The sequence below is a fragment of the Aulonocara sp. 'chitande type north' Nkhata Bay genome, linkage group LG1, assembly GCF_057382095.1.
Source record: "Aulonocara sp. 'chitande type north' Nkhata Bay isolate Kocher_YH1m ecotype deep benthic linkage group LG1, A_spYH_male_GT1.1, whole genome shotgun sequence".
Lineage (NCBI taxonomy): Eukaryota > Metazoa > Chordata > Actinopteri > Cichliformes > Cichlidae > Aulonocara > Aulonocara sp. 'chitande type north' Nkhata Bay.
In genome coordinates, this window is record NC_141344.1 from 433,537 (window position 1) to 455,320 (window position 21,784).

The window sequence follows — 21,784 nt, forward strand, 5'->3', positions numbered from 1 at the left end:
CACAGCTTTCCCTGCTTCCCATAGAACAGAAGCAGATATTCCGGGAGTGTCATTAAAGTCTAAATATGAAGTCCATTCCTTTTTAAAATATTTAATAAAGTCTTCATCTTTAAGTAGTGATATATTAAATCTCCAGTTTTTTCTTGGCGTAGTGTTATTCTTGTGCATTAGTGTTAAAGATACAGGAGCATGATCGCTGACAGCTATAGGATGAATCTCAGTGTCTGAAATGTCGCTCAGCAGTGAGCTGCTGACCAAAAAATTATCCAGACGAGAGTAAGAGTGATGAACATGTGAGAAAAAAGTATATTCCTTACTGGTGGGGTGAAGAGAGCGCCATGCATCGCAAAGACCAAAGTCACTCATATACTGTTTGATTATATTTGTGGACTGCCAATTGCGCTGAGTTCCTGTTGTGTTGAGCCTATCCATGTCTTCATTTAGTCCAAGGTTGAGGTCACCGCCAAGAATGAGTGTGCAATCAAGGTGTTCAGAGAGTGCACTAAAAAATCCGTGGAAGAATGAGGGTTCATCAACATTTGGACCGTATATACTTACAATACATAGTTTTTTGTTCAATATTGATAGTTTAATAATTAGAAATCTACCCTCTGGATCTATAACTGTATCGAGTACTGTAAAATTAACATTTTTATGTATTAAAATTGCTACTCCCCTTTGTCTAGAATTATAACAGGCTGCAAACACGTTAGGAAACTCAGGTGTTTTAAGTTCGTTTAAACCTGTGACAGGTCTGTGAGTTTCTTGTAATAAAACAACATCTGCCTGTAGTTTTTTAAGCTGGTTAAATATCTTTAACCTCTTTCCTCTGGTGCCAGCTCCATTTACATTCCATGTGACAAACCTCAGCATGCCCATAATTGTGTGTGCATGTCTAATGAAGTATGCTGGGTGTTTCGTTTAGACAGGTGGAGAGAATATGGAAACATCCCTTGTTTGTAAATAGAAAGAGAAAAAGAAGTGTGGTGAGAGGCTCCATAAGTCTGACTATGTGTGTGAATATTCACTAATATGAACAAGCGTGGCTTGCTTATGTGTCCTGCAAGTCTGTGCGTGCTGTGAGGCTGTTGTGAATATGCTGCCGTTGAGCTGATGTGTTTGCGTGATCGTGGTGTGAAAATATGGAGAAATAGAGGGTGTTGTTTGTAGGTGAGTGGGGAAGTAGGTGATCACAGCAGTGAAAGACAGGAGAAAGATAGAAGCCACATGAACTGTGAGCAACAACAACAAAAAAGAAACGAAACGGAAACATTCCAATTAAAGCAATGACGGAGGGTGACGGTGTTATATCTGCTATGACATCATATTGATATTACTAGGTTAAACCCATGTTAAAAGAGAAAGTGTGAATGAATAAGAAAAGAGTGTAGCGGGTTCTTATCTGGAGTGCAGTCAATATAACCACGGTGTGGTGCCGGGGTCGCGGTAGAGCTGGCCGTCCACGTAGAGCCGGTCCACGGCGATGACAGCACGGGAGCCTTTCTGGATGAAGCTACGTCGAACTGGGAACAGGACCTTGCGTCGTTCCAGGATCTCTTTGGGGAACTGGTCGTTCACGCTGAAGTCCGTTCCTTTCAGCTCTCTGCCGCGACTCTTCACCTGTTCCTTCTGTTTGAATTGACCGAATTTGGCCACAATAGGCCGTGGTCTCCCAGTCCGCGACCGCACGCCCCCCAAGCGATGTACTCTATCGAAGTTGATGTTCTTTACGGTGTCCTCCGGCAGCTTCAGGTGGATTTTAATGAAGCTTTTCACCGTTGCCTCTGCGTCCTCTGCGGCAGTTTCTGGAATACCAGAAAACACAAGATTATCTCTCATGCTACGGGCTTGTAGATCGATAACGGACTCTTTTATTTTTTTATTTTCAATGTTTAGCTGGGTCACGTTATCGGTGAGAGATTTGACCGACTCCCGTAGCGTGGCATTTTCAGCGGCAAGCGTTTCCATCTGCTGCTGGCTGAATTCCAGGGATTCTCTCAGAGATTTAAATTCCCGGTGTAAAATCTCCACCAGGGACAGCCTCGCATCGAAACTGGACAATCGCTTGTCGATTGACTCCAGGATGTCTGCGATGTCTTTGCCGGCAGGCGATGTTGTACCGGGGGAGTCTGCCGGGCGACATCTCTTCGATGACGGCGTCTCAATTTTGGCCGGGGAAGATGCACTCTGGGCCTTCTTCATTACTAAATCTTGAAAACAGCAGTCGATGTAATCTTGGAGAGCGTCTAAACTCTCCCCGTTGTCCTCCAGGGTGTTAGAGATGATAAAACAGATGTTGTTAGTTATATGACAATTGATTAGTATATTTGGTAATACTGAAGCTTGAAAAACCTTTGTTAAACTATGCTACCATTTGCTTTTTCTCCGCCAAAATCTCCGGCGTCTGACGTCACCTACAACATGGGTCGCTTACCTTGTCCGTCACTTCCGTCACTTACCACCATAATGGAGAATTTGTTATTCCCTTCAGCCTTTACCTTGAGCATCCAGCTAGCGCAAGGGGGGCCACATGAGATGAAGATAGTAGTTGTTTTGGTTAGTGCGAACAAACTGCTTCCAATTTTACAGTAGGTCCAATGTCCATCACTGGTCACCAGGTCTCTCAATTCCCGTTGTTCTTCTTCAGATGTTATCCATATAGCAGAGCCATGACCTTCTCCAAGATCGTATCCATATTGCGTTACGAAAAACACAGTCTGAGTACACACAGCCCTGCCCATTGTCTATCATGTTGGCCAGCCTTGTGGGATTTTGAACAGCTGTAGTCGCTTCTTGTTTTTCGATAAGCCAGGTCCGAGCCAGCTCCAATCAGCCAGAACTCTCTTATCATGGTTCCGAATTGGTAGATGTCATTCGATGTCCTCCATCGAGAGTGTCGGCAGACACACGAAGGCAACCAACCATCGAGTGTCCGGCAGCAAACGTCTCCGCAGGACAATTGGGCTCTCACGAGTTTGCCAGTTTTGCTAAGGGACCAGTTGATCAAATCCATAATTCTTCTTTAGGTTTTTATAGAACAAGTCTGGGAGACTCTCTTAGGGTTAGACAATAAGCAAGACTATACAAGACATGAGAAGAAATGAGAAGCCAATCAGGAAAGATAAGGGAGAGGGAGAAAGTGCATCCGCCTCCATCAAGAGCCAAGAGAAGTGTACATATACAGTGGGGCAAAAAAGTATTTAGTCAGCCACCGATTGTGCAAGTTCCCCCACCTAAAATGATGACAGAGGTCAGTAATTTGCACCAGAGGTACACTTCAACTGTGAGAGACAGAATGTGAAAAAAAAATCCATGAATTCACATGGTAGGATTTGTAAAGAATTTATTCGTAAATTAGGGTGGAAAATAAGTATTTGGTCACCTCAAACATGGAAAATCTCTGGCTCTCACAGACCTGTAACGTCTTCTGTAAGAAACTTTTCTGTCCCCCACTCGTTACCTGTATGAATGGCACCTGTTTGAACTCATCATCTGTATAAAAGACACCTGTCCACAGCCTCAAACAGTCAGACTCCAAACTCCGCCATGGCCAAGACCAAAGAGCTTTCGAAGGACACCAGGAAAAGTATTGTAGACCTGCACCAGACTGGGAAGAGTGAATCTACAATAGGCAAGCAGCTTGGTGTGAAAAAAATCAACTGTGGGAGCAATCATCAGAAAATGGAAGACATACAAGACCACTGATAATCTCCCTCGATCTGGGGCTCCAGATCCCAGAACCACACGGGGGGACCTGGTGAATGACCTGCAGAGAGCTGGGACCAAAGTAACAAAGGTCACCATCAGTAACACACTACAACGGCAGGGAATCAAATCCCGCAGTGCCAGACGTGTTCCGCTGCTGAAGCCAGTGCATGTCCAGGCCCGTCTGAAGTTTGCCAGAGAGCACATGGATGATACAGCAGAGGATTGGGAGAATGTCATGTGGTCAGATGAAACCAAAGTAGAACTTTTTGGTATAAACTCAACTCGTCGTGTTTGGAGGAAGAAGAATACTGAGTTGCATCCCAAGAACACCATACCTACTGTGAAGCATGGGGGTGGAAACATCATGCTATGGGGCTGTTTTTCTGCCAAGGGGACAGGACGACTGATCCGTGTTAAGGACAGAATGAATGGGGCCATGTATCGTGAGATTTTGAGCCAAAACCTCCTTCCATCAGTGAGAACTTTGAAGATGAAACGAGGCTGGGTCTTCCAACATGACAATGATCCAAAACACACCGCCCGGGCAACAAAGGAGTGGCTCCGTAAGAAGCATTTGAAAGTCCTGGAGTGGCCTAGCCAGTCTCCAGACCTCAACCCCATAGAAAATCTGTGGCAGGAGTTGAAAGTCCGTGTTGCTCGGCGACAGCCCCAAAACATCACTGCTCTCGAGAAGATCTGCATGGAGGAATGGGCCAAAATACCAGCTACTGTGTGTGCAAACCTGGTAAAGACCTATAGTAAACGTTTGACCTCTGTTATTGCCAACAAAGGTTATGTTACAAAGTATTGAGTTGTATTTTTGTTATTGACCAAATACTTATTTTCCACCCTGATTTACGAATAAATTCTTTACAAATCCTACCATGTGGATTCATGGATTTTTTTTTTCACATTCTGTCTCTCACAGTTGAAGTGTACCTCTGGAGCAAATTACCTCTGTTATCATTTTAGGTGGGGGAACTTGCACAATCGGTGGCTGACTAAATACTTTTTTGCCCCACTGTATAAAAATTCCCCGCTCAGGGTTAAGGGTTAGGGTTAGGCTATTGGATCTGATGGTCCCCCCTCAGATCCACTAGCTACTGAGTATTGCCGTTATGGGGTGCATCCTTCTCCCATATGCTCTTCCAGTATTGCTCCATCTCCAGCCTTGGTGGTGCTGTTCTCATATTGTTCCCTTGCCACTGAGAGTACACCTTGGCTGGTTCTGTGGAGAACAGCTGATTTATTCTCCTGCCTTCAATCTCCCCAATGTACCTCTTCAAGCAGCTGGCCATGGCTGTGAGTCGTTGCTTGGCAGTTTCCAAGGTCTCAGGTATGGACAGCTTCCTGTACTTCTTAGGCACCTTCTTCATCGCATCAATCTGTCTAGCTATGAATCTGTCAATCCTTTCCATGTCCAGGCCAGGTGAGGTTTCCCATGTTGAGTCAAAGCTTGAGACGTACATGTAACGGCGTGAAAGGTGATTTTATTTCCACAGTGTTTTTTCTAAAGGAAGGAAACCTTCCTCCAAACGGACAGAGCAGTGAAGCCGACAAGGGAAAGCACACGATTAAAAAACTGTATAATTAAAATATTATTTATTATATTTAAATATTTAAAAATGTAAAATGAATTAAAACACAACATTAAAAGTCCAGTGGCATCCGCCACGGTATAAAAGTCACAAAGAACTAAGAAATCCAGCGAAGTGGTGTAAAAGGGAAACCCAGCGGAGTCCTCGCCTTCCTCCCCGCATTCCGCGTCCCGGTACGCTGAAGAAAGGGAGGGAGCGGCAGTCACTATTCTTTTCAGGCAGTTTTCATTCGTAAAAAGGGGATAAGTCGAAGACTTACCCTGGGTGGGCAGAGCTCTCAACTCCGCCTGCCGCTTCTTTAAAACTGCAAATCGGCACCAGCTGTCTCGCCGTCTCTGCTCTCCTGCAGTGCACAAGCTGGGCTCTTGTTGCTACTGCCGTCCGACTGTTCGCTCCTTGTCCCTAGTCGCTGGTGCTGTATCGTCCTCTCCTCTGTATAGTTCTCTGCTCGAACGCCAAGCTCCAAGCCTCCAAGGCTCCAAGACTGCCAGACTCCTCGAGTGCAAGACTACAGGACTGACACACACACTCCGGCCCGTCTCTCGAGCCCCATGTGTCACTCTTTTCGTGTCGCTCTCAAACCTCATGTCAGGCCTCATGTCCCACGCCATGTGTCACACCTCTGTGACTTCACTCTGAAGCCTCACATCAGGCCTCATCTCTTAAGCCTCCATGTCACTCCAGGCTCTCGTGGGTTCCCGTGACACTCATGGGTGCCTTCATGCTTCGGTCCTCTCTTGCCTCTCGGTCGAACTGCTTCCTGTGGTCTGCCAGGCCCTCTTATTGGCCTCTCTGGGATCTCTCGCAGGTGTGATCAGTTTATTATCAGGTAGGGGCGGAGTCTTTCCAGGACAAGTCACCAAATAAATACCATTAAAACATGCAGTAAAACTCATAAAAATAACCCAATGTACAATATTAAAACATTAAAAAGATAAAACACAACAAAAACATGCACAACAAAAAACCTAGGTAACTTGTCTCTCTCCACCCCGTGACATACAGATACAGGGTTAATGATGGCCTCTATAGCAAAAGGGCCGATGAATTGGTGTGAAAGTTTCTTGGATTTGGCCCTTAGTGGCACAAAGCGAGTAGACAGCCATACCTGTTGTCCCACAGCATACTCCGGGGCAGGTGTCCGACGGCTGTCCGCGAGCGTCTTCCTCCGTTCTTTGGTCTGGAGCAGGGCGGCCCGAGTCATATGCCAAGCCCGGCAGCACCTCCGGAACGGTGTGTTCACCTTCATTGGTGGGAAGCAGAGGCGGTTGGTACCCCAAGGATGCTTCAAAGGGGGACTTGCCGTGGCAGTGAAGGTGTGGCTGTTGTGCACGTACTCTATCCACAGAAGCTGTTCACTCCAGAGCACTGGTTATGGGATGCGACGCAGCAGAGGGCAGCCTCAAGCTCCTGATTTGCTCGCTCGGTTTGTCCATTTGTCATGTGTTGTGGGAGTATCTGGTCAGGTGTGGTGCAGGTTCCTGTTGCCCATCCCTGGGGTGGAGTTGGCCAGCTCATCACCTGCTTCCAATTTCCGGGCATCCATCTGGAGGGTTTTTAAGCCAGCGCTGCCTGCCACTCCTCCCCAGTTCATCCTGCTACCAGTAGTGGTAAACTTGCCCCCACTCTGTTTGCCATCTGTCTCCCTGGATCTTGGATTAACGTGTTCTCTGTCTCCAGTGTTCTCCAGTGTTCTCCAGATACATCACCCGTCGTGCTCATCAGCAGCGCTGGTTGTGTTTTTACTCTGTTCTCCAGTCTACCTAGAACCCTAGGACTACATACTCACCATCTCCTTGGCCTGCCCTCCTGCCCTCCTGCCTGTGCTTCAATGGTGGATCTCTCTCCCCTGGACACCCTGGAACCTGGACCAGCTTCCCCGCACTCTCAGCCATCCATGGAATGCTCCCACGGCAACCCCTCCCCTGCCTAATAGCCGGTATTTCCAAGTAAGCACAAGACTCTCCACTAGTACCACTCACCTCAGCCCTTTAATTGTTTCCCAGATCAGTAAAACCTCTCTCCTGTGTTTGCAGAAGTTCCTGCCCGTGTTCTCCTTGTGTTCCACGTCCATTTCTCCATCCTCTGGTCTCCCTCAGTTCCTGCGTATAGTTTCTGTTAGCTTTGCTTAAGTACTTTTTCCCTTCAATAAAATTCTACATAGTTTGAGCAATTGAGTCTGCTCTTGAGTCCACAGCATTTTTGTTTGTGTCACATTACTCTGTGGGTGAAGCTGCAGTTTCCGATTTGGGGGTACGGGCCACTCCACCACTGCTTTCACCTTCTCCGGGTCGGTCCGCACGCGCCCGATCTTTACAAAAACCTCCCGTAAGTCATGGTAAATCCTTGGGACCGCTGAAAGGTCCAGAGGGTCGAGTGGCACAGTCGTGGGCTATAAGGAGATGGGGGCAGTGGGGGCCCGGAGGCAATGCATGTGGCAGTTGACACTCCATCCCATTACTTTCCCTTTCTCCCAGTCAATATGAGGATTATGAAGCACTAACCAGGAGTGGCCCAACACTAGTGCAGTGAGCGGTGCTTTAAACGCAAAAAAACAAATTCTCTCCGTGTGATTGCCCAAAAGAGAGAGAGAGAGAGAGGCTCAGACACATGGGTTATGTCGGGTAGGCGCTGACCTGATAGTGCGTGAACATGGAGTGGGTTGGCCAGTGTCTCTAGGGTGATATTTAATTTAGCGGCAAGGGAAGTGGCAATGAAATTTCGCTTTCCACCGGAGTCGACGAGCAGAGAAATGGGAGGGAGTCTGAACGCATAATTTAGCTGGTAAGAGGAGTCTGGGGAGAGTGTTATTACTTGATAGATCGCCCACCAATATTCTCTCCATTACTAGTGGGCGCGCCCTTTTGCCAGTGCCGGGCAGGAGGAAACCAAGTGGCCCTTGCAGATGCAATAAATGCACTCAACTGATTAAGACAGATAGGTTAAGCTGGATCATAGATTTACACACGAAAACTTTACTGAGGCTAGAGGCTCACTAACGTGTCTCACACAATCATCTAGCAATGAGACTGCGTCCCGACCTTAAATGACAAGCACATGATGGACAACACGTGTGTGTGCCAAGGGTGGGAGCCCGCAGTGAGCTCCGCCCAGGCGGAGAGGTGAGAGAGAGAGTAAACAAAAACACATGTAGCCTTGCGGGGCTGGCCGGGCAGACACGGGGACCCTGACAAAAACTATATATTGTGTCAGAGTATTCTTAAGTTTTTCAGGCCTTTCTGGTCTGTCAGTACAGTGAGAGCTTGGTTCAGCAATAAGTCAGAGTGGGCTGACAGGGCTGCCTTTTGTCACTGATTATTTTGATTATATTCAAAGACAGAATTTCTAGGTGCAGCTAAGGTGTGAAGAATAGAGGGTTTGATGGTTTCAGGATCTCATCTCCTCTTTTTTGCATGTATGCTTGAGAGATGAGATCTCTGGATTTGTGTTCATTTAATTTCAATTCAGTACAATGTAATCTTTACTCGAAATGATCGAAAGCTAAGTGATACAAGATCAAAGGATGGCACATTCAAGATTTATCAAAGAAAATTGAAATGAAAATCTAAGTTATGTATAATATATGTAATGTCTTTAGATAACATTGTAAATAATAATGCTTTATGAAAAAGTTTTATTTGCTCTCACACTAAATTATTGCCCCATTTCCCGATCACCCCAGTAGTCCATAGAATGATGGTTAAACTACCACTAAGTGTTAGAATATAGTCATTTTTAATAATATCACTAAAAACTGTCATGGACTGCGGTGGGAGACCATGGAGTAGCACTTAAAAAATCAAACTTGCGATTGCTGAGCTTACCGTCATTTCTTTAACAATTCAACAATAAAAGTTGAGTTGCCCCATAAATTCAAATACATTAAAGGTTTCAACTAATCCTTTAACGTTTTGGAGCAAAAGTTGGTCTCAGATTAAATTTATTGCTGGCAAAATGAATGAATTCAAGTTTTTTTTTTTGTTTTTTTTTGTTTTTTTTTCTAAATGACATCAGAAACAGCAGTATGCGACATTACGTGATGGCAGAGCTTCAGTTCATCCTTTGTCATTTTTTTTTTTTTTTTTTTTTTTTTTTAATAAATAGGACAGGGGGAATGAATGAGAGAGAGAGGGGGAGAGAAAGAAAGAAAACCAAAGGGGAGAAGAGACGGTGAGAAGGGGGGGGAAGAGAGAGAAAAAAAAAAAAAGAACTCCTGGGTCACCTGTATGGAGAAAAAAAAACAAACAAACAGAGGAGACAGCAAACAACAAAGAGCAACATAATAATAGAGAAAACAAAGCACCATCACAATAAACTAGCTAGTCATAGATATCAATATTTACTAAATAATAAACGATATTGTGCAGCACGCAAGATAGACAGCGCACAGTGTGCTTTGAGGCAGCAGCCAAGAAAGCTTTAGTCCGCGTCTGTGAATACCCATGTGTGCATACCTGTGTGGATCAGCATGCTTGCATTCCAAAGGTTTCTCCATGTAATGATCTGCTAGGGAGTGTGGGGGGGCCACAGCCCCGTCCTCCAGGATGTGAAGTGGGTATGGAGGAGATCAAAACTCCAGACATCCAGAGGCCCCCAGAACACAAGAGACCATGGAAGACCAACAGAGGGGCAGCCGCGCCACTGTCCCAGTAAGAGCTGAGGAGAGTCCCAGATGAGGGCTCGCCCAGCAGCCGCGGAGCAGAAGTCAGGGGGAGTTGCAGTGACGCGCCCGTGAGCTCCGCCGGCCCCCAGCTGTGCCTGAGTGACCGAGCCCCAGGCCGAGAGGCCGGGGGCACCCCACCTCCAAAGGGGCCCGAGCGAGCCCCAGGCCCCAGGCCCCGACAAGCGGCCGCCAAGGAGTGAGCCGGTGTGTACCCGGACGCCCACCCCCAGACACAAAGAACCACCAACACACCGACACCTGAGGGAGTCCGCCACCGGCAGGGGAAGTGGTGGTGGGTGGAGATAGGCCTCCAAACCTTGGAGGGCCTGAGGTGTCCCCAGAGAGGTGGCGTCTGATACCCAACCTGACATATAGACACAGACATACAGGCACACACAGACACAAACATCCATTCCCACCCTCATGCTCTCATATGCACTCACTCCACACTCAACCAACGTGGAGACAGACATAAAGAGACGCTGTACACACAATCACACTCCCCAAGCGTACTCTACAAACCGGGTCTAGGTACCCTTGCCCCTGGAGGGGGGAATTGCACTCAAGCTTCAACTCAAGTTTTACATGAGTTGAAGCTGTTGGCGCCTTTCTGTACCTGAGCACGCATGTGCATCTCATATTTTTGGATACTACGGGGTCTACTTTGCACTTTTGCAAGGACTGAAAGCCACCTGGCCGTCTGCCTTAATGCAAACACGAGGCTTTTTACCCCAGGAGCTGGATGCAGCTAAGGTCGTTCATCTCAACTTCCTTAAGGCAAGTAATGTTTCTTTTATTGTCTATTTATATGTGTTTACTACATCATTTAAGAGTCCCCCTAGACTGTTTGACTCAATCGTGCTGCTTGAATGCCCTCGTGAGCAACTTGAATGTTTTCCATCATAAAATAGTGCTATAAAGTTTTGGTATAAAAATCGCCATGTCACAAAACAATGAAAATCCGACAAACATCCCTACCAAACAGGCGCGCTCATGTCTGACAAGCCTCCGCGACACCCCTTACGTGTATTTCATGAAGTGCAGGCTGTGGCCGCCATACCACCGAACGAAAAAAATTCTACCATTTCAACCTGGGTCGAAAGTGCGGACTTCAAATTCAAATTCAAATTTTATTTGTCACACACACAACCATACAAAGTATGACATGAGGTGAAATGCTGTAGCTGTGCAATGCAATGCCCGACCATTAAATGACAGTGGTTTTACAGTATTTACAATTTACAGGTTATACAAAATTTACAGATTTAACAAATAGCAGAAAGAGATTATAAATTATAGGAAGTGTGCATGAAGAAAAACCAGAGTGCGTGTGGTGATGTGATGTGTGTGAGAGTCCAGTCCTACACCTGGTTCAGGGCCCAAATAGCCTGGGGGAAGAAGCTCCTCATTCTCTCTGTTTTGGCCTTAAGGGAGCGGAAGCGCTTCCCAGACCTCAACAGTGAGAAGAGTCCATTGTTGGGATGGGAGAGGTCCATCATAATCTTCCTAGCTTTGGTCTGGCAATGATGGTGTAGATGGACAGCAGGTCAGAGAGCTCTGATTGAATGATGCATTCGGCTGAGCGCACCACTCTTTGCAGATCTCGTCTGTCCTGCTTGGTACTGTTCCCAAACCAGGTGCAGATGTTTCCCGTCAGGACGCTCTCGATGGTGTAGGAGTAAAAGTTCTTGAGCACCTTCAGTGGCAGATGGAAGTCTCTAAGTCTTCTGAGGAAGAAGAGACGCTGACGGGCTTTCTTAACCAGGGTGTTGATGTGACAGGACCATGACAGGTCCTGAGTGATGTGGACACCCAGGTATCAGAAACTGTCCACTCTAGAACTGTCACTAGAAAGTTTGACTCTATCACCCCTGTTCTGAAAAATTTACACTGGCTTCCTATCAAATATCGAATTGATTTTAAAATTCTATTGTTTACTTATAAAATTTTAAACAATATGGCACCTGACTACTTAGCTGATCTCCTCTGTCTGTACAGCCCTCAGAGAGCACTAAGATCATCGGGCCAACTGCTCTTGGTGCAACCTAGGTCTCGGCTGAAGACCAGAGGAGACTGTGCCTTTGCCGTTGCTGCACCCAGGCTATGGAATACTCTCCCTCTTCATATTCGCGCGTCAGATTCCATTCAGTCTTTTAAATCACGTTTAAAAACGTATTTGTTTGATCTGGCATTTAAGGCGAATTAGGGTAATTTACATCTGGCTCTGTATTTAGATTATGTAATTATCTTATATTTTATATATTTGTAATTTATATTTTATTGTGATTTTATTTGTACTGCGATTTTACTGGAAAGCACTTTGGTGTACTTCGGTCTTAAAAATGTGCTATATAAATAAATTTTGATTGATTGATTGATTGAATGATGGACTGTTTGAAGCACGTGGGAACCGTTGCTTGGGCCAGGGAGAGGTTGAAGATCTCCGTGAACACCGGTGCTAGCTGGTCAGCGCAGGCTCTCAGGACCTGGCCAGGGATTGCATCTGGTCCTGCTGCCTTCCTGGTGTTCACCCTCCTGAAGGTGTTCCTTACGGCATGCTCTGTGATGATGAATGCATTGTCTTCACTGATGCACTCCGAGCGCGCACAGCCGTTTGTTGTTTTAATTGCTGCGGCGTTGAAGCGAGCGTAAAACGTGTTCAGCTCATCAGCCAGTGAAGCGTCAGGATTCATCATTGAAGACGCTGGTCGTTTATAGTCCGTTATTGTCCGCAGTCCTTTCCACAGGCTCCTAGAGTCGCACTGTCGTAGCTGTGACTCTAGTTTTGTCATGGTCCTGGGTCGTTGACCCAGCGTTTTGTGTTTATTCTGATTTTGTATTAGTTTAGGGTTGAACCTGAAGCTTGGTGTATATTCAGCCCTACCTGTGTCTGTCCTTGGTGCTCTGTTCATGTCCCCGTGTTGTGTTGTAAATCAGTCTGTGTCATGGTCCTGGGTCGTTGACCCAGCGTTTTGTGTTTATTCTGATCTGTATTAGTTTAGGGTTAACCTGAAGTTTGGTGTATTGTCAGCCCTACCTGTGTCTGTCCTTGGTGCTCTGTTCATGTCCCCGTGTTGTGTTGTACATCAGTCTGTTTCCTTGTATAGGTCCATATTACCGGAGACGAGCCCTTCATTGTAGGCAGCGGTGCATGATCTCAGAGCGTCGCGGATGTTTTTATCCACCCACGGCTTCTGGTTGGGAAACGTTCGGATGATAGTTCTTTCTGCTGTGTCGGCCGCTAGTTTCCCGATAAATCCCACAACCGCTTCTGTAAACATGTTGATGTCATCAGAGCTGCGCCGAAACATGTCCCCGGTCTGCGTCATCCAGTGCGTCCTGCAGCGCGGTCACTGATTGGTCCGTCCAGCGAGCGACCTCCCTCCTGATTGGTGGTTGCTGCTTTAGCCTTTGTTTGTAAGCAGGCATGGTCCGATTTTCCAAATGCCGGCAGGGGCTGAACCTTGTAACAGTTCTTTAACGGGGTGTAGCGGTTGTCTAATGTCCTAGTGCCCCGGGTGGGGCAGTTGATGTGCTGGTGATGGTTGTGAAACGTCCGTTTGAGATCCACTCAGTTAAAATCTCCCATAACAATGAATGCGGCATCTTGGTGAAGTGTTTGTTGATGTGTGAGAGCCTCATGCATCTCACATAAGGCAGTGTCCGAGTCCGCGTGAGGCGGAATGTAAACAGTGCAAGCAATGACCGCAGTGAATTCCCGAGGGAGATAGAAAAGGTGACATTTAACGATCAAAAGTTCCAGATTGGGCGAGCAAGAGCGTGTGAGTGGGGAGATATTTGTGCTGTCGCACCTTCTGTTGTTCACCATCAAACACACTCCACCACCTCTTTTCTTCCCCGACTCCATTGTCCTGTCCATGCAATAAACCGGAAACAACCCCACCGGCTGCACGGCGTGCTCTGGTATCTCTGGGTTCAGCCAAGTCTCGGTGAAGCAGAGGAGGTTGCAGTCCCAAATGTCTCTTTGGAACTTAGTTCTGGCTCTGAGGTCATCAAGCTTGTTCTCGATGGATTGAACATTGGCTAGCAGGATACTGAGCATGGATGCGCGGTGTGCGCGAGCCCGTAGCCTGTTCCTGATGCCGGCTCGTTTCCCTCAAGGCCGTTGCTTAGGGTTGCGTCCTTTGTTCTCTCTCAGGATCTCCTTTGGCCAGGTTGGGTCCGGAGTTAAACATGGTGAAATGTTCGTGTATTGTAGACCAATAGAAACCAGAGTGTCTCTACTGTAGCGAATTTGTGTGTTTTGCATGATGCCCATGCAAGATTATGGCAGATATAGCAAAAAGTGACGAAAAAAGAAAAAAAGTGGAAAAGTTGGGGCAGAGCATCAAGCACGGCAGCCTAACTCACCGGTGCCATCTTAGACTTCAAACTATACACCAGTTTTCGAATTGTGTTGATGGGCCACGTAAAACCAGAGTTAAGATAAAAAAAATACACGCGCCGTTTTTTTTTCTGAACAAAACAGTGGTGTTTACAGCGGGATGAACGGTAAAAGCTGCGTTTTCTATGGACAAGGATAGCAAACACTCTCCGCTTGCGAGTAAAAAAAAATAAAAGAAAGAAACACCCCTTCCCTATTGGTGTTAGAGTTTACCATGTCAGCCAATCCAAAAAATTAAATGGCAACATGTGGCACTTGGTTGTTTAGGGAGAGGGGGAAGTTTTAGGAGCGACACCCGCGACAGAAAGCGGGCGAGCGAAAGAAAGAGAGAGAGTGAGTCTTCATGTGAGACATTAGTGACGTTTAGCGTGTTTGGAGGCTGTAGTTAGTTTGTTGTGTAGTTGTTGTCTTGTATTGTATGTCAGTTATACTGCTGAATGTCACATTTGCTCCAAAAAAGCCATCAAAGGCAGATTCCAGTGTAAACCTGTTCCCACATGGAAAACAGGACCTCCTGCTGTCAGACCTGCAGGGTTTAGGCCTGTGCTGCTCTCCTCTATCTTATATTGAACACAAACTATTATTTTGGACTGGCACAAATAATTTGTGTGTACACCTCTCAATTTTAAATACACCTCTCAATTTAAAATACACGTAGACATTGAGGGCTACCAGGAGGGACCATGCGCTTACCTGCTGCTCTCTGGCAGGTAGCTCCAAGCCCTCCTGGGTTTTAAATGCACCTTAGAACACACATGCATCAACATTACAATGAGCGGGTAGAGGGAGGTTCGGAGTCTTCTCTCACCCCTGTTCTCTGCGACCTGCTGGAGCAGGGGGGCTAGGACTAGGAGGAGGAGTTGGCCGTCCGACTGCGGTCTGGAGTGTGGAGCCTTCCTGCTGCTGCGGAGTCGGGGCGGTCTGCCTCCCCCCACCGCAGGGAAAAGGGAAACACCACCTGGGTCTGGGTGCAGTTCCCCCCTCCAGGGGCGGGGGCACCTAGACCCGGTTTGTAGAGTACGCTTGGGGAGTGTGATCGTGTGTACAACGTCTCTTTATGTCTGTCTCCACGTTGGTTGAGTGTGGAGTAAGTGCATATGAGAGCATGAGGGTGGGAATGGATGTTTGTATCTGTGTGTGCCTGTATGTCTGTGTCTATATGTCAGGTTGGGTGTCAGGCGCCACCTCTCTGGGGACATCTCAGGCCCTCCAAGGTTTGGAGGCCTATCTCCCCCTACCACCACTTCCCCTGCCAGTGGCGGACCCCCTCAGACATCGGTGCGTTGGTGGTTCTTTGTGTCCGGGGATGGGCGTCCAGGTACACACCGGCTCACTCCTTGGCGGCCGCTTATCGGGGCCTCTCGGCCTGGGGCTCGGTCACTCAGGCGCAGCTGGCTGCCGGCGGAGCTCACGGGCGCGTCACTGCAACTCCCCCTGGCTTCTGCTCCGCGGCTGCTGAGTGAGCCCTCATCTGGGACTCTCCTCAGCTCTTTCCGGGACAGTGGCGCAGCTGCCCCTCTGTTGGTCTTCCTTGGTCTCTTGTGTTCTGGGGGCCTCTGGATGTCTGGAGTTTTGATCTCCTCCACACCTGCTTCACGCCCTGGAGGACGGGGCTGTGGCCCCCCCACACCCTCTAGCAGATTATTACATGAAGGAACCTTTTAAAAAAACAAAAAACAAGCGCGTCCATGCTCACAGGTGTACACACGGGTGATCACACCCACAAACTACACCCTTTTTGGCTCCTACCTCAAAGCACACTGTGTTCTGTTGATCTTATGTGCTGCACAATAATGTTTAACATTTAGTATTTACTGTCATATTCCCATATATCATTGTGATGTTGTTTATTCTATTACTCTTGTTCTCTTCTGCTTGCTTTCTTTTTTCTTTCTCAGCAGGTGATCCAGGTGATTGATATATGCATTTTTTTTCTCTGCCCGTTCTGTTGGTTTTTGTCTTTTGCCCTTCTCCCCCGTCCCTCTTCTCAGCTGTTTCTCTTTCCCTCTTTCTTTCTCCCCTTCTTTCCCCCAGTCAAGTCTGTCCCGTATTCAGTAAGTGAAAATAAAATAAACAATAAAAGGTGAATCAAATGGACCATTACGGCAAGGCTGGGATGGTCAGTTTGGTAAAGTAAATCCGTTGGGCATCTTTCTTTGCCTTTAGACAACAATTCTGATGGCAAAAGAGCCAAACGGGACAGGCCAAAAAAAAAACAAAAAAACAAAAAATAATAAAAATAAAAAATAATAATTTGTGTGCCTTCTAATTTAATGCAGCACACCTGATTGTTCTGTAAATAGTTTTAAATGGTTATTTAAAAAACGCCTGAGGCCTTTGGCTGCATTTTTAGGTACATAGTACCATATAACTTTGTTGTTTGCAAAACTTGTGCATGAACCTGAAGTTCCCAATGTAACAAAATATACTTTATTAAATATTTACTAAATTTATATAAAAATTGTTAGTTTTCAAAAAGTGTGTTCTCCTGAATGGGATTATAGGCTAACAAGCAGCGCTGTGTGGTTGGCAGATGGAAGTTCATGACGGACAGTTCAACTCTCATCCCACTCATGCCACTTTTTGTTATAAATGTTGTCATAAGTGTGCTACATTGGTTGTGCATCAAAATTACTTTAAAAAAAAGGACAAAACCATGAGCAATTATCTCAAATAACTAATTTTAACATCTTATTTCTGAAAGCTGTATTTTTTAGCAACAACACTTAATGTGTGTGTGTTTTTTGTTTGTTTTTTTAAATGGTAGGTTCATAAATGAGGCTGAGTCTTATTTGCATCAATGAACCATCAGTTTGGAAGGGTTACCGATATTTGTTCGCGATGACGAGACCAAACTCTTCTTAACATGTCTGAGTAGATTTGCATACTCACCAATCTTCAGTTTTGGTTTACAGAGACTTATATGTACTGTTGTTAATTTTGCATAGGATACAGATCCAGTTGAGTGGGCAACCCTCACTGTTCTGGAGGACTACGTGGGACCCAACTTGCAGTCCACAGTGGTCAACACTGCCATTGTTTTGGAAGAGAACATAATTCTTGATGATCTGTGAGTGTGAAGAGGACTCTCCATTTACATGCACAATTTGGAGTCTATTAGATAGATATGATACAAACCACTGCAGTGCAGTACCTGTAATACCTACAGCATATTCTAATCGCTCTAATAGGTTATTATGGTCAACAGTATCGAATGCTGCACTAAGGTCTAGCAGGACAAGCACAGAGATGAGTCCACTGTCAGAGGCCATAAGAAGATCATTTGTAACCTTCACTAAAGCTTTTTTCTGTGCTGTGATGAGCTCTGAAACCTCACAGAAACTCTTCAAATAAACCATTCCTGTCACGGTCCTGGGTCTCCTGACCCAACATTTTTAGTTTTTTGTGATGTTTGTATTATTGTACTTGTGTGAGTTATTCTATGGTTTCTAGTTTCGATCCCTTGCCCTTCATGTTTCTGTGTCCCCTCTGTTCTGTGTAAGTCTGTGTCTGCATGTTTGAGTTCCCCTCTGTGTCTCTCGGTTCTTACGGTGTGTTCACACCGAACGCGATGGAGACGAACAAAACGCCCCAAACGCCCCTAATTTGACGCGTGCACATTCGCGTCTTAACGCGTGTCCAAGAAAAATCCATCACGCGTCAAAATATGATATTTTGACGTGCGTGAACCGGAAATGTGGGAGGAATGTGGGAGGAAGTTGTGCCAGACCGGTATCTTTGCAAGATGGCAGCTGTCGAGCTAGCGCTTGAAGAGAGAGTCTCCCTTCTCTATTTACTGTGGAGAGCAGAGCAGCGGCGTAAAAGACGTCCTCGCCATACCTGGGTCCATCAGGTCCTCCAGACGCGTGAGCAGTTTGGTGAGTTTCACCATTTGCAACAGGAGCTGCGCTTGGATGACGGCAGATTCCAGCGATATCATCGTCTGTCACTCGGCCAGTTTGAGGACCTGCTTTCCCGTGTCGGTCCCAGCATCGCCCGCCTAGACACCAATTACAGGCGCTCAATCCCACCTGCAGAGCACCTGTCCATCTGCCTGCGGTTAGTAAAAGTGTTTAATACAGTAGTCCTTTATTGATACCTGTGCTAATATATGCTAAACCATCCATTTATACACTGCTAATATGGATGTGCTATGCTAAAAGTGAATGCTGTCGGCGTTTACTGATAGCAAACTGGTACGAGATGACTGTTTATAATATTTCTAGTGATACTCGAAAGGTCTCATCAAGTCCCGATTTATTTCACTTTATGCTGTTAACAGTGTTTGAATGATAGCATGGCTGTGGTGTCATAGGTATGCTCTCGGTGTTTGCTGATATCAAACTGGTATTAGGACCACTGTGGGTTAATCTTTGCAGTGATACTCACTCCTTTTTGTTTATTTAGACTTGGTTTAATTCTGGGATAGTTGAATATTTGTATATAATCACCGCAGACTGTTTCAGATTATATCTAATATATATCATGTAATTATCCTTATAATTGCAAAATGTTTAATGTAAGATTTATGTTTTGGAATTTGTAATTTTGGAATTTCTATAATGTATTTTGTAACTGCAGTACACATAATACTCATTTTAAACAATTTTGTCCAGGTTCCTTGCCACCGGGGACTCCTTCAGGACCATCGCGTTCAGTTTTCGAGTCGGTGTGTCCACGGTGAGCCAGATCATCCCCCAGGTAGCGACGGCCATCTGGGACTGTCTAGTGGACGATTTCATGGCTGTGCCTTCAACTGAAGACTGGCAGTCCATCGCAGAGGGATTCCAGGAGCGCTGGAACTTCCCTCTCTGCTGTGGAGCTCTGGATGGGAAGCACGTCCAGACGAACCCCCCAACTCAGGATCCATGTTCCACAACTACAAGGGAACTTTTTCCATTGTTCTCTTTGCGGTTGTGGATACAGAGCATCGCTTCCGCGTCATTGATGTTGGGGGGTACGGGAGGACCAGCGATGGTGGTATTCTGGCCAACTCCATCTTTGGTCAGGCTCTTCGGGCTGGGACTCTCCATCTGCCTCCTGACCAGCCTCTACCTGGTGGAGAACACCGTGGAGCCCAGCCCCATGTCTTTGTGGCTGATGAAGCGTTCCCGCTGCGGCGTGAGCTCATGAGACCTTTCCCTGGACGCCTCCTCCCTTTAGGGAAGAGGATCTTTAACTATCGCCTTTCCAGGGCCAGGATGATAGTGGAAGGTGCCTTCGGTATCCTCTCCTCACAGTGGAGGTTGTATCGGCGCACCATGGAGCTCCATCCTGAAATTGCGGAGAAGTGTGTGAAGGCAACGTGTGTTCTGGACGAGAGAGGGGCACCTGCTGTGAGGGGTGTGACACCTGCTGTGGTGGAGCCGTTGCAAGGCCTGGGTCGTATGGCAGCAAACAACTCCTCCAGAGAGGCTGTCCTGGTGAGGGAGAAGTTCATGGCTCACTTATCGGCAGAGGGAGGTGTGTCTTGGCAACCAAAGGAGTAGCCTGTTTGAAGTCTGAGTGACTTCCCCACAACGGCTCTTTTAAGAGCCACCCACAAACCTCTAAAGAGTGTTCCTGTCTTTTTAAAATTTTCTTAATAAATGGAGCTCTACTCCAAAATAAACTAACCTCTATTTACTCTCTTAATAACTTGTCTTCACTATGTTCCTATATACAGTGTGGTGCAAATGTTTGGGCAACCTTATCAATGGTCATTAGTTTCCTGTATGAATCGCTGTTACAGTAAAAAATGTCACTTACATATATCATATAGGAGACACACACATTGACATACACTACATATTTATGTTATTTCTCTTTTTTTGTGTTGCCAATTTATGCACCTGCTTGATTTAGTTTAAACAGTTATTGCACACTTTTTGTAAATCCAGTGAACTTCATTTCACTTCTCAAATATCACTGTGTCTCCCATATGATGTATTCAACTGACAATTTTTATTGTGACAAACAACGATTTGTACAGGAAAATAATTACTTTTCACAATGTTGCCCAAACTTTTGCATCCCACTGTATTAGTATGTTTTGTTATTTGTGTAATGTGAATTAAATTCTACTTGTGTCAAGTCGAGTGCCAATATTTGCTGTGTAGTAGAACAGAGACATTTGTCATTATAAATGTTTATTTGATAAAATATATAAATTCAGTAACAAAAAGATTCAACATAAATATATGAAATTTAACTATTTACAGAGAGACAGGAATAAAAAGGACCCAGCTTGGAGTGGAAGAGCCTCAGGGAGAAGGAGGAGAAAAATAAGAACATTGTTTCTGCCCTGGAGAGCTGCTGCCTCATCAGAAAACTACTGATCATTATGCTCCAATGTTTCCAAATTTAACACAGCTGTGCTGTTTTCAAAAACTAATTTATAAATTTGAAATTTCACGAATTCTCGTGTCTGAGGCGGCATGCTCTCCAGAGCAGGAACAAGGCTGAGGAGGAAATGTTTAACACTATTGTGTTAAACGCTGAATTGTTGATTACAGTTCAGCGTTTAACACAATAGTTCCCTGCAGACTGTTCACAAAGCTGAGGGATCTGGGACTTAACAGCCGTCTGTGTGCATGGGTGTTGGACTTCCTCACTGGCAGAACTCAGGTGGTGAGGGTGGGCAGGTGCTTCTCCAACAGCATCACCATCAACACAGGAGCACCTCAGGGATGTGTCCTCTCGCCACTGCTCTACTCCCTCTACACTTCAGACTGTGTGGCCACCCATGGCTCCAACACCATTGTGAAGTTTGCTGACGACACAGTGGTGTTGGGTGCCATCTCCAACAACGATGAGACGGCCTACATGGATGAAGTGAAGAATCTGGCATCGTGGTGCCAGGACAACCACCTCCAGCCGAACGTCAGCAAGACCAAGGAGCTGGTGGTGGACTTCAGAAGGGGTCAGCACAGAGACTACAAGCCCATTATCATCAATGGAGCTCCAGTGGAGAGGGTGCAGTCCTTCAAGTATCTTGGTGTCCACATCTCCTCAGACCTGACATGGGCTGCCCACATTCAGGTCCAGACCAAAAAGGCTAGGCAGCGCCTGTATCACCTACGACAACTGAGGAAGTTCAGGGTCTCTCCAAAGATCCTCAGGATTTTCTATACAGGCGCTGTGGAGAGCATCCTCACACAGAACATGACATCGTGGTTTGGGAACAGCTGTGTGAAGGACCAAAAAGCTCTAGTACACTACTAGTGTTTTCTACACTAGTAGAAAACAAGATATTATTTCTTTCAAAATGACCATTAAACCTTAGCAACCTTTGTAATATCACAAGACACATTACAATTCTGTTTTTGCACATGTCAAGTTCTACATCTTAATAGTTCACCAGCAAGTCGCTGCCTGCTCCTTGATTTCTAAAGTTCTCTGTGGTTGTGTGTTTAGACGCTGCTGGACTTT

The 21,784-nt window shown here is 46.1% G+C and overlaps 2 protein-coding genes across 2 annotated transcripts; both read left to right on the forward strand.

The window, feature by feature from the left end:
* Window positions 1-18,080: 18,080 nt before the first annotated feature.
* On the forward strand, window positions 18,081-20,151 carry LOC147338419 (uncharacterized). Its single transcript, XM_086270270.1, has 3 exons — window positions 18,081-18,433; window positions 18,991-19,230; window positions 20,121-20,151. The coding sequence occupies exons 1-3, from the start codon at window positions 18,081-18,083 to the stop codon at window positions 20,149-20,151; spliced, it is 624 nt and encodes a 207-aa protein (XP_086126396.1).
* LOC147338420 (uncharacterized) lies at window positions 19,228-19,863 on the forward strand. The gene has a single exon (XM_086267624.1). The coding sequence runs from the start codon at window positions 19,243-19,245 to the stop codon at window positions 19,861-19,863; it is 621 nt and encodes a 206-aa protein (XP_086123750.1). The 5' UTR covers window positions 19,228-19,242.
* Window positions 20,152-21,784: the final 1,633 nt, after the last annotated feature.